Raw genomic sequence first — 12935 nt, forward strand, 5'->3', positions numbered from 1 at the left:
TTTTCTGATCGTGTGAATATGGGGCTTGATGGAGCCCGTGTCGTTCCTGTGGAAAAGAATTCACCCAGGACAAATGTCCCCATTCGTCTCCTTCTGCGTTCAATATCTACTGCAAAAAGCAATAAATAAATACTGAAAGCAATAAAAAGAGAAGGGGAGAAAACGCTAGTTACGGTTTCCAGCGGTGAAGAAACCTATTCAGGGGAGAGAGGGGAAAGCCTTGCAATTTTAAACGGCAAAAACTCTCCCCAAGGCTGCTAATAACATGGGCCATAAGCAGCGCCTCATACATTTACGAACGTCACTGCAGGCATCACATGGACAGCTATGCTGGGGGTCCTCGAGCCGGAAATGACGTTCTCTTCCGGCCGAGGGGCGCGTGCGCGCTGGGCTCAGGGCTGAGTCCCGCAGATGTGCCAACATGGTGAGTAGCGAGTCGCGTTTTCCTCCCCTCCGCTCTCAGGGCGGTTTCCTCTCTCCCTTCACCCCGCCACCCCAGTTCCGCGAGCTGTGAGGGGAAACGAATCGGTCGTGCCCGCGTAGCGGACGTGCTACGTCGGGTTTTCGGTAGACGGTCTGGCGGGGGAGGGGGAGGATAATAGAGCCTGCGAAGGAATAGCTGAGTCTAGTGGAAGACGGGTTGGGCGGTGATTGGCCACTCGGTCCGCCAATCAAGCGGTTGGCCCGTCTGCGGCCTAAGAGCTGGATAGGGACGTGCCCGCCCTTCAGAACCTGCGCGCGGCGCCCCCCGAGGGAGAGTCACGTGGCTCTTTCAGAATCTCGCTCGCGGAGCCATGGAGGGTCGCATGCTGGGAGCCGCGCACGTGGCGTGGCCTCGCTTCGTCTTCTCTCTCTCCAAGCAAAGGTTTTTGTAATGGGGTTACTACGGATGGTCTCAAAGGGTTGCGGGCACTCTTCCCTTGATCGCTGGCGGTAAAGGGCTGTGCGGGTTGCAGGCACGAGGGCTGCGGGTTCGGCCGCCATAGTAAAACATCGCCTCGCCCTTTGCTTAAGCAACGAATAACTGCACCAAGTGGTGCTTTTCTTTTTTAATGTAGAATTGCTCTTTATCTTAAAGCGGCATATTACGCAGCATAAGATTGCAATGTAACCAAAGGCACGTAATTTTAAGCAACAGAATGGGGGGGGGGGTTATTAGTTGCTAAAAATAGGCAACGTGAACTTTGGTAGGCTATCGCAAAGCTGTTTGTTAGCATTTGAGAGCGAATGTCTTCTTCAGTATGGCTGTGGTAGGATTTCCTGGAACTGTTAAAAAAAATAAATCAAGATTGTAGTTTTAAGCTGTACTTTATTATTTAATGCTTATAAAGTGCCGTAACATTTTCTGAGAGACTAGATACAGTAAAAGAATGCCCTTGCCCACAAGCACATGCTCTAATAGACATGATAGAGAAGAGCATTGGGAAGAAAATGGAAATAAAGCTTGGGGGAAAGTGGCTGATAGACGGAGCCTGGTTGACCGAAACGTTCTCCTGGGAACTGGGTATAACCTCTCAGTGGCCCTTGGTCTCCTGGATCTTGGTAGAGGCCAGAGTGCTGCCTTTCAAGTCCAGTCCCAGATGACTGGTGCAGACTGGCTTTTTTTCTGGTGGGCTGTTTTGCAAAGCTGTTTTGGCCTAGATGAGAGTAACATATTCTTTTTTCACTGCTTTAGCAGATCCACAAGCTACCAGTCCCCAAGTATATATGAACTGCTACCACCTCCTTTCCTAAACCCACCCCACCCTGAAGCCACATGGCTTCTTTGTTCTCACATAAGTGGAATGTTTCATGGATGTGTAAAATGCTCTGTGTTGGATTCCAGAGTTCCAAAGGGAATGGCATCTGAGAGGACATTTGGAGACCCAAAACCTTATAGATTTGGTTTATGTTTATAGATCAGGTATATGTTTCAATTTTACAGTGCCCATTTAATTAGCATAAATTCTTAAACTTGTAAGCTTTTTGCAATTTTCAAATGTTTTCAGGGTCTTACTCTTCTGTATCTTTATTTTCTTCTTTCTTTACACGCCCCTTTCGTCTACTTTGTTCTTTTGAGAAAAATTGTCTTTTTAAGGTTTTGTATAGTTTGTAGTGTTCTCCATGTTGTGTAAGCATGGTAGAGGTGAGTGTACATTGCCTATGAGTCAGCACTTAAGTATTATTGCTGGATTTCACATTTCTAATTTATGTTGGGGAACATGTAGTCAAGAAGATGTAAGACAGGGTAATCACCTGCTCCTAGAATTAGAAATTAGAATAGCCTTTCCTAAATACTCCCCATTCTTTTTATTCTGCCTATACTAAGCATTAATTATGAGAATTCATTTTATTTATGATGTATACAGTGCTATTTTCCTAGAAAAAGGTGCCAGAACATCACTTGGAAAATCTGTTTTAGCGGCATAAATGCTTACATAGCGTACGAAACTTTTATAGCCAATTGCGTAGGTACAGTAGCGTTTCTTAACTACAAAACCAAAGAAGTAAAATATATGAAGGATCTTGATAAATTCCTGAAGTGTATCTGCCATTTGTTTAATTCGTTTTATGTCTGACATGTTACATGCAATCAGATTTAGGGGGAAATGTGAAAATAATTTTACCATATTTTTTTTAAGGGAACGCCACAAAAAGATGTCATAATAAAAAATGATGCACCAACTTCATTATTATTAGAAAAACATGCGGACTACATAGCAGCTTATGGAACAAAGAAAGATGATTATGTGAGTACCGTAATATAAGCTTGGTAGCATTTTTAATTCTTTTATTACAGTATAGTTCATATGACTATTAATATATTGAGTAAAAGAATAGGTTTATTTGTGACATAAAGTGCAAATGGTTTCTCTAGGTCGGTGATGTAACCTGGCATGTATTATCTGACTACAAAGTTGAAGATACACTTATTGATCTGAGACCTAAGAAACGTTTATTTAAGTTGATTATTGAATGTGGAAAAAAATGTATTGCACTTGTGCTGAATCTGGCAAACTTATACATGTCTACAAAGAAGTAAACCCACCTTAGTTCAATGGGACTGACTCCTTGATAAGTGTTTATAGGAAGGCAGCTACAGTGGATTATATATTCTGTGGTGTAGTTTGCATAAAACAGTAAATCAGAATTAAGCAAACTGGCTTACTGGGAATGAGCAAGTGTGCTTCTGCATACTGTTCAAATTGTGTCTGCCCACCACATTTTGCTTTACCATGAGGAAATGAGTGTAGGCATTTGCATGCAAGCCTAGTATCCATAGTTTGTTTCCCTCCAAACAGACCACAAGAACAAGCTGAGAACAAACCAGAGTTTACAATTTTGTGCACACCAAGCCAGTAAATATTTAGGCAGCTATTCTGAAACCTCCACTTGTGTTCGAATTTAAGCAAATATTAAGAGCCAAGTTCACAGTATTATTTTATAAATTGTTCTAATCTTGATATGAATCTGTTGTAATGATTGAAAGCCTCTCAAGGGAGAACCTTGTTAAATTGATCATAGTGCAACTAACCAGTGTCCTATCTGCAAACATTAGCATGAAGGGCAACTTGGTTTTAAGTGACTGGAAAAGTTTGAGCAATAAATGTGCAGTAAGTACTTCTGTGTTATGTAGCATCCATATTTATTTTGCTGCTGCAGAGGTTGAAAGCTGTTGTATTGTGCTTTAACACTCAAAGCAATTTATAGATCAAAACATTTACAAGCACTTCACTTAAAAAAAAATAGTTCTTAGAATACAGTTCAGTACACATCTCCCTTGATTTTAAAAATGGTCATTTACAAATATGAGCCATAAACAGATATAGAGAGCCTTCTCTAGCAAGGCCTTGCGCTGGATTGGTGCTAAAAGTGAGTATAAAAATAAGGGGCAATTTAAAACTGGCCGTTTAAAACTGTTTTTAAAGGGAATGAAATCAAGCAGCTTGGTGTTTGGGGGATTTCTGAAACTACTAAATGCGAAGTTACGTCAGTTTTATACTATATCACTTTAGGAACTAATCCGTTATACTTTTTTTTAGGAATACTGTATGTCAGAATATTTACGAATGAGTGGTGTCTATTGGGGACTGACTGTGATGGATCTCATGGGGCAGCTGCATCGGATGAGCAAAGAAGAAATTCTGGCATTTATCAAATCGTGCCAGCGTGAATGTGGTGGCATAAGTGCCAGTATAGGTCATGATCCTCACCTATTATACACACTTAGTGCTGTCCAGGTAAGCTCATGAGTAATAGCATTGGTTTAGTGAATTAATTTGTCCTTACTAATGGTGAACTTTCTGAGGCTATAATATTGATTATATTGTAGGAAAATTAAATAGTATCAGTGTGGGTACATCCTGTCTCGGAGGTGCTACTTAATTACATGAGGTTTCTTTTGGTGAAGCTTCATCTGTAGCTGGCTAAAAAGCAATGTTATTGCAGGCCTTTTCTACAAATACTGAAACACTTTGTTCAGCTAGCTTCTTTGGAAGCTTTTGAGCTTGAAGGCCAGAAATTAGGATGGGTAGTGGGCACAGTTTGACACATTTTGTGCAATAAAAGCATGAACACGGCTGCTTGGGTCAGTGATGAGATTTAACATCTTTATCTGAATCTAAAGTTGATGTGGTTTTTAACACATAGCTCTAGAATTACTCTGAGACCTGAGAATATTTCATGAAAATAGGGGAAGAATGCATCACCGAAGGGAAAACAATGTAGCAATAAAAAGTTAATTCTTTTCATGATGTTTGGGGTGGAGTTTGAAATACGCAAATATTTGAAAACAATTTGAAGTAGTTCTGGAATACACTAACATTCAATTTGATTGGTTTTGTTTTTCAGATTCTAACTCTCTATGACAGTCTCCAGGTTGTTGATGTAAATAAAATTGTTGATTATGTAAAGAGCCTACAGAAAGAGGATGGATCGTTTGCTGGAGACATATGGGGTAACATTTTCAAACTTGCATTATTGGATGTCTTTCCCTTCAAAGAATGCAAAACCACATGTTTGGCTTTCCTTTTGTATCATGCACAATCCCCGGTGTGAAAGTTCAGTTTTAGAGGGGTTGTCAATAGTATTCCCATATCCATTTTTTACTGATTCAGTAGCTTCTCAGGTCTGTGATGATTTTTGGTATATATCTGATAGTAAAGTTGATGTCTGTCACCACTTTAGCTCTAGAATTACTCTGAGATCTGAGAATAATATTGTTACACCTTTAATACTTTTAAGATCCCATGATTTTCAGCTTATTATTTTATCTACAAGCAGATCAAGCTAGTACTTTACTAGTACTAGTGATTAAGAAAGTGCTGATATGCTTATTGAAAGGTTTTACAATGAAAATAATTTGGGGAGGTTACTCCATATCACTACAGAATCGTTTCTGTGATGCTACATTACAAATACTTAATGAAAGTAATCTTTGGGGGAATTAGAAAATAGGAACAAGGGAATAATTCCATTTAAAATGCTTTTTTGCATCTGTTTGTTTATTGAATTGCTTAAATGCTTTGTCAAGATGAAAACTTAGTTTATTTCTTCCTGCAGGAGAAATAGACACGCGGTTTTCCTTCTGTGCTGTTGCAACGTTGGCTCTCTTGGTGAGTCCTTTCATCAGTGGCAGTCGTGATTTTGAAATACATGTTTAAATTACAGTGGGCAAAGAAGACTTTCAAATAAACTGTATTTCCTTTAGGAGGTAAGAAGTTCTCCAGCATACCACAAGCAAGCTAGCAACTTGAAATACTTCCAGAGTTGCAAACGGCAGCAAGTACTCATGACATGTTAGTTGTTCTGTACTGACCAAGCAAAGTATTTTAATGAATAAATGGTACAGCATCACATTTTGGTATTTTCTATCCCCAAAACCCTAGTATACAAGGTCTTCAGAGTGCGGTATTCTGTGGTCCTCCTTATTTTGCTCATCTAAAGTATACTTAGGATAGCATTGTTCCAGCTTTTGTGTGCTGTGGTTCATACATGAGAGACAGGTTTTTTGTAAAAAGAATTTGGTAAATAACAGTACTGTGCTATAGAAATATATTACATGATCTTTGTCATATTTGTTTCCTTTGTCATATGTTGTGAAAGGAAGCTTCTCCCCGCCCCCCAGTGGTAAGGAGCTGTAGGCAGGGATAAGTTTGGGATACTTGCTTGTCTAGTGACCTGTAGAGAACAAATGAATCTCAGGTTCATCTGCCAATTTTCTAAGAAACATTCCCCCCCCCCATGCCATTCAAGTGAAAATTGCAGACATTAACGACTTTCACACAGAAGTATATTACAGGGATAGCACTAGTATGTTGGGAGTTGAATATCCTTGGTATTAAAATGGAGGAAACATATTACAAGGATTTTACTGCCTTTCAGGGGAAACTGGATGCAATTGATGTGGACAAAGCAGTAGAATTTGTGTTGTCCTGTATGAACTTTGATGGAGGATTTGGTTGTAGACCAGGATCTGAATCTCATGCAGGGCAGGTAAGTAGTTCTGCTTCTTAAATAAACCTTGCAAGGGATTATTGATGCCTGTTGACACCAATTAACATACTAACCTATTTCTGTTCAGTTTAATTATTTCAACTCAAGTATTTATTAGCTTCACAAACTTCAGATATGCAAACCTTTAAGATGTCGTAAATCCTGTATAATGTAATGCAACAGGGAACTATTTTCCCCAAATATGCCTAGAAGTAGGACAGTTTGCAAATGTTGCACTTCATGGGATGGAGGAAGGAAGGGTGTGATTTGTAGAGATGTCTATCCTGGTTCCCGTGGTGCTTAATATTTCCATTATTTATTTGGATGGAGGCTAGGAACTGGAGTCTGAAATGGGAAAACTGAACTTGGTTAGGTGTCCAGTATTAAAATAGAGCAGCTTATGTATTTTTATATTCACCTGTGAAAACAAAAGTAACTGTATTAAAACTAAAGTATTAAGCTGGAGGAGGAACTCTAATTAGGATCTTAGCTGCTTTATCTTTGGAGGTCCCACCATGGCATCTGATTGGCAAGTAAGACGCCTCTATACATAAGGTGGTGTGCCTAGAACCTCCAAGTAACCCATCCTTCCATGTTCAAAACTAACAGCACAGAACCACCTTTTGGTGATGCAGTGGTGTTAATCCCCTCATGCTAAATTCTGTATTCATAGGTATAGGCACCAAACACTAAACATATATTGGTGTTAAAAGGGGTGAGTCTCAGTTATTTCATTTTCCTGTTCTTCTGGCACTGCCACAAGTCGGGTGGATGTTTGGAAGCATTCACTTCCATTTACTGCAGCTTTTTGTGACATTCAAATCTAAACAAATTGTTCAGTGACTTTAGTCTGTTTGAAATTGGTTTATGAACCTAGCTTGTTTTCACCAACTTCAGTTATATTAAGCACAGTTGTTGTTTCTCTAATGCAATGCTAAACCGCTTAACCTAAAAGATGCAGAAGCTTCTGATCTCCAAGTGGCCATTCCAAAGAACAGGGGGTGAAGGAGAGAGTGCTTGAGCTCAAAACTAGTTGTGGATTGTCCTTATCAAACTAAGCCATGGTTTAAATTTGCATGCAGACTGGTCCATTATCTTGCTGAATGCTACACATTTCTAGATGTGTCTCAAATGAGGAGTTATGTAAGTTAAATCAGCCTCTAAAAATAATAATTTTGATTTAAAATTTTATTAATGAAAGATGCTGATTAATTTCTTAAGTAAACATTTTTGCACAATTGGTTGGGATTCTGCATTGTAATCTTCCTTTGTTTCACCTGAGTTTCACCTGAGCTATATTTTTAAATAGACATGAACTTTATATCTGTAATTTTAGATCTATTGTTGCACAGGATTCCTAGCCATAACTGGCCAGTTACACCAAATAAACGCTGACCTGCTAGGCTGGTGGCTTTGTGAACGCCAGTTGCCATCTGGTGGTCTTAATGGAAGGCCAGAGAAGGTATTAAGTTACATTTTATATTTTATATACTGTATAGATGGAGGGGCCTGTGGTGGGGGAGTAGAACTAGTAGTCCATAAGTAGATTTCCTAAAGAGTGATTTTGGTAAATTATATTACGACTATTTTAACTTTGATCATAGTCTGTAGAATTGGATTCCTCTTTCATAATCTTCTTAATATGCACAGTTAAAAAAAGGTACAACAATTAAGCAAAAGTTAGCTTGCAGCAAATAAATACACTGAAAGACAGTTAATGTGTCTATTATATTCGGGATCAGGTTTGGCAAACTTGGTGCTTCACGCACATAAACCATTCTGTCACAGCACTAAAATAAAAAGTCTTTAGAGCTATGGGCCCCACTGTATTGATGGGCAATTTACTGTTTGATGCAAGCTTATCTCCATAAGCAAGCCACTCAGAAAGTCCTTGTTTGCATCACTGCTTTAGGCAAGCATTGTGAAATGTTTCTAGTTCTAGTGGAAAATAGGATGTCAAAAGTATTTCACATTTTTCTTAAGGGTATGACATGACATCAGGGTGTGTGTGTGTGTGTGTGTATCGTCCATTATTTTAGTCTATTTAATTAGGAACCTAAGCATAGCACATTGTATCTTAGGATGGTTTAAATTTAGCTGTGCACATGTTCAGTGGAAGGATAGAATCAAAAAGAAAACTGGGTGTAACAATGTGGGTTTTATCCCACTAAGTCACACTCGTGAGTAGATTCATCAATATGTTTAGCATTTGCATATTACAACATTTGTCTTAATACTTTAAAATTGTAAACCACTATGGCTGTCTTGGCAGAAAGGTGGTATACAAATGCAGTAAATAAAGTTAAATATATTAATTTCAGTCTGTCTACACAACAACCCTTTGTGTCTTTATGTGGTTGTTTCTCACTACATTCAACAGTTAACCCGATCTTGAGATTATAATTGCAATTGACCTAACCTATATTGCCATTATTATATTTGCTAGTTACCTGATGTATGCTATTCATGGTGGGTATTGGCATCCCTGAAGATTATTGGCAGGTTGCACTGGATTGACCGAGAGAAATTGCGCAGTTTTATCTTGGCTTGCCAGGATGAGGAGACCGGAGGATTTGCTGACAGGCCAGGAGATATGGCAAGTTACTAATCTTCAATACTTTTTATTTAACTAAACCAGGGTTTGCCAACATTTTTCAGCTGGTGGGCAGAACTTGAATTTTTGAGGGAGTGCTGGAGGGGGGTACCACCCCCTTTTGTCACCTCTGAGTTGCGCTCTCTCACACAGATGCACAGCAAAGGTGTGTGTGCATGTGTACTTTGATTCTACTGAATCAGAAGATCGATTTGATAAGCAATTTTAAGCCTTGAAAAGCACATACACTTGGAAGAAAAAGTAGAAAAGAGTGTCACTCTCCTAACTTCATCTTGATGTACTTTTCAATGTTTTGTGGGTATCAAGGAAAGGCCTCAGAGGCACTATTAAACTACAGTAGTACCTTGGTTTTAAAACAGAATGCGTTCTGGAAGTCCGTTCAACTTCTGAAACGTTCGGAATCCAAGGCGTGGCTCCCGATTGCGCAGGTGCGCTGGAAGCCATAGCAGAAGCTGCATCAGATGTTCGGCTTCCAAAAGAACGTTCGAAAACCGGAATGCTCACTTCCGGGTTTCGATCGTTCGGGAGGCAAAACATACGAATACCAAGGCGTACGACAACCAAGGTACAGGTGTCATGATGTATGTTTGACAATTCTAAACTAATAACGCAAAATTTGAGGCTCTTTAAAAGGAGCCATACTCTACAAAAACAGATGTAGTGGTTCTGGATCACTCAAGAAGATAAGACAACTGATATAATTTCATATCAGAAGTTGAGCTGATTTAGGCCCAGGTGATATTTAATAGATAACTGCTTTGGGAGAGGGGGGGAATGTTCTGTATAGGATATAGCTAATCAAATATATTCAAAATACTGGGCCTGTAAGTTGAGATCCAAAAGGCTTCATGCACTGAACATGGATACTTTTTAGCTCCTCCCTCTGTCAGTGTCTTAGAGCTCTATAATCATCTCAGCTAAAGGCCACAGGATCCTCTGGAATGAAACCCTGTACAAGGGTTGTCACTAGAAGGTGTTACATTCTTGAATATGCATGGGCATCTTGCTACAGAGGAAGTGCTTTCCCAGTCTCTTCTGCCTTTTAGGCGGTTCTTGATAAGCATGTGTCAATTAAAGGAAGCAACAGAGCTACTGGAATTTTTGGCTGGCTTCTAGGCTATTGCAATCTGGGTATCAGTTGCCTATAAATTCAAACAGTTAACTTTAATCTCACAGTTTATTCGGAATTTGAGAGACGTCAGACAATAAAATATCTTATTGCAGCTTTCTGCCTTATTTAAACCTTCAAATCTATTAATGCACACCGACTAACCTTTTGAAAAGTGCAAAACCATGTAAAAACCTCCTTGTGTATTTAATATTCACCTTGGTATGTTGTAGGTGGATCCATTTCATACCTTGTTTGGAATTGCTGGACTATCATTACTGGGAGAAGAACAAATTAAGCCTGTGAATCCTGTGTTTTGTATGCCTGAAGAGGTTCTTCAAAGAATAAATGTACAGCCAGAACTTGTAAGCTAGGTTTTGATGTGCACAATTTTGCCATACTCAGCTGCTTTGAATTTTCTGTCAAAAGACATTTCTAAATGTGTTTACATGATAAATTACCACTTTACTGTAAGCACTGTCATTTTGTATCTGGATTGTATCCAAAGTAAATAAACTGAGTGTTACATGTGCTTGAGGTTCTCAATAACAGATGTAGACATATGTTTAAATGTATTTAAATATGTTTGCCTCCGGGCTCCATTCCAGTCATGCTACTTTGAAATATACTGTACTAGACACAATAGAAGAATACTTGAATTGTGTGACTTGATATTTATGACACAATCATTCACTCATCTTGGTGACAGCATGTACTGGACAGTGAATTGTCCTAAGCACTGTTTCTATCGAAAGAAATTGACTTGCTAATGCCAGTGACACTTTATGCACTTGAGTTCCTGTTTAGGATCTGACTGCTACACTTTTTTATCCAATTTCAATCACATGTTCTAGTTTTACATAACTAGAAATTTTATGGTACTTGGACAACTGCTTTCTACTAGTGACATTCAATGAAGATTAATTACCATTAACTTGTTTTGAACTAATGGCCTTGCTGAATTTTAGAATTTGTTCCTTTGCTCTAATGTATTTATTGTAACTGTGGCTTGAAGCCCAGTTTCAGTAGCACTTCAAATGGTTGTATATAATCAAGAATAAAGCTATAGAAGAATATTACTTTCTGCAGGATGAATTATCTGCTTCCACTGGAACTTTAGAAGTGCTTCCATTTCACATTTGTCACAATTGTGCATTTGTACCTTGGCTGAAATCTGAGTATGAAATGGGATTCTGCTTCAAATAAACTAAAGCTTATTATGAAGTAACTACTTGAAGTACTAATGGTCCATTGGAGACAATGTTGTTTGTACTTTTCTTGTTGACAAGCCATTTTGTGAAAAATTGGTTTCCGACTGGTTACGACATTTGGGGCTTTCTGTTTAAGAACAAGTAAGCAAGGGAGGCCATTGATTGAAGTGTTCAGAATTATGCATTTTGTGGAGAAAGTGTACAAGAGAGATGGTTGTCTCCCTTTCTAGCAGTAGTAACTTGAGGAAGGACACAATAATTTCACACATTACATAGTTAAATTGTTGAAAATCGCTCCCACAAGATGTAGTGATGCCTGCTACCTTGGATAGCTTTAAAAGAGGATTAGACCAATTAATGGGCGGGGTAAGGCAATGTTCCTCTTCCACAGTCTGAGGCAATATGCCTTTGAATAGAGTTGCTGTGGATTACAGGTGAGGAAAGTTGTAGTGCTTTCAGGTCCGCTTGCGGGCTAAGAGGCACCTGCCCACCACGAGAGCAATGCTAGATTAGATGGACCTTTGGCTTTTATCCACTTGGCTCTTAATTGAACATTATGGTTGCATCCTTGGAACTGCTTCTGAATAGTGCAATCAGAACTGGAAATAGGGCAGGTTGTATCCAGCAAAGTTGTTCTATTAGCACAAGGAATTATGCCTCTCCAATGAGGCTTCCTTTCCCTGTGCACTCTCAAATCATCCTCTTAGGATATCTCTCCTCTCACTTGCAGGCCTTCCGAAATCTCCAGAGAAGATGTAGGGTTGAGCAGGATGAGAGAAAAGTCTCGTCACACAAGGGGACATTAACACCTGTTACATTGGCTGCATCATCAATATTTTAGATTTGAAGTGAAAGCCAGACATTTTGGTACTAATTGCAGATAAAGGACAGAGGTGCTAAAAATCTCTACATGTGTTGGAGAAATGAGAACCCCTTTGAGACATAATGTATCCTGAAGGGGGGGAAAGAAAAGAAATGTTAACCTGTTTTGCGGGCAGAAAGGCCAGTGCTTGTGACCAAAATAACTAACCACTATCTCTAATGCATATATACCACCCCTACTGCAGTATAGTTTTTTTCTCTGTTCATCACAGCTTTTCTTTGGCTGGTTTGATAGATCTTTTGCTTGAATTTGGCTGTGGGTAAAACCTCAGTGCCTAGGACTTGCTGATTGTAAGATCAGCGGTTCGAATCCCCGTGGCAGGGTGAGCTCCCGTCGTTTGGTCCCAGCTCCTGCCAACCTAGCAGTTCGAAAGTACCCCTAAGTACAAGTAGATAAATAGGGACCGCTTTATAGGAGGAAGGTAAACGGCATTTCCGTGTGCGGCGCTGGCTCGCCAGATGCAGCTCCGTCACGCTGGCCACGTGACCCGGAAGTGTCTTCGGACAGCGCCGGCTCCCGGCCTCTTGAGCGAGATGAGTGCGCAACCCTAGAGTCGGTCACGACTGGCAGGGGCACCTTTACCTTTATGCTAACGTTCTTCATAAATTCAAGCCCCTATTCTCATCCCCCCTGCCTTTCTAACAG

General features: G+C 39.7%; 1 protein-coding gene across 2 annotated transcripts; it reads left to right on the forward strand.

The window, feature by feature from the left end:
- Window positions 1-309: 309 nt before the first annotated feature.
- RABGGTB (Rab geranylgeranyltransferase subunit beta) lies at window positions 310-11424 on the forward strand. Of its 2 annotated transcripts, none has more exons than XM_081914677.1 (9): window positions 310-424; window positions 2622-2729; window positions 4023-4220; window positions 4831-4936; window positions 5542-5594; window positions 6364-6474; window positions 7811-7936; window positions 8921-9070; window positions 10430-11424. In XM_081914677.1, the coding sequence occupies exons 1-9, from the start codon at window positions 422-424 to the stop codon at window positions 10568-10570; spliced, it is 996 nt and encodes a 331-aa protein (XP_081770803.1). In that variant the 5' UTR covers window positions 310-421; the 3' UTR covers window positions 10571-11424. The 2 variants fall into 2 exon arrangements, with proteins under 2 accessions (XP_081770803.1, XP_081770802.1); XM_081914676.1 differs by lacking the exon at window positions 310-424 and adding an exon at window positions 1213-1903.
- The last annotated feature ends 1511 nt before the right edge of the window (window positions 11425-12935 follow it).

This window comes from Podarcis melisellensis (genome assembly GCF_964234715.1).
Source record: "Podarcis melisellensis genome assembly, chromosome: 6".
Classification (NCBI taxonomy): Eukaryota; Metazoa; Chordata; class Lepidosauria; order Squamata; family Lacertidae; genus Podarcis; species Podarcis melisellensis.

Coding starts and splice junctions, on each gene's coding strand:
- RABGGTB (XM_081914676.1), top strand. Junction 2,730..4,022: donor GAACAAAGAAAGATGATTAT/GTGAGTACCGTA, acceptor ACTTTTTTTTAG/GAATACTGTATGTCAGAATA. Junction 7,937..8,920: donor TTAATGGAAGGCCAGAGAAG/GTATTAAGTTAC, acceptor TATATTTGCTAG/TTACCTGATGTATGCTATTC.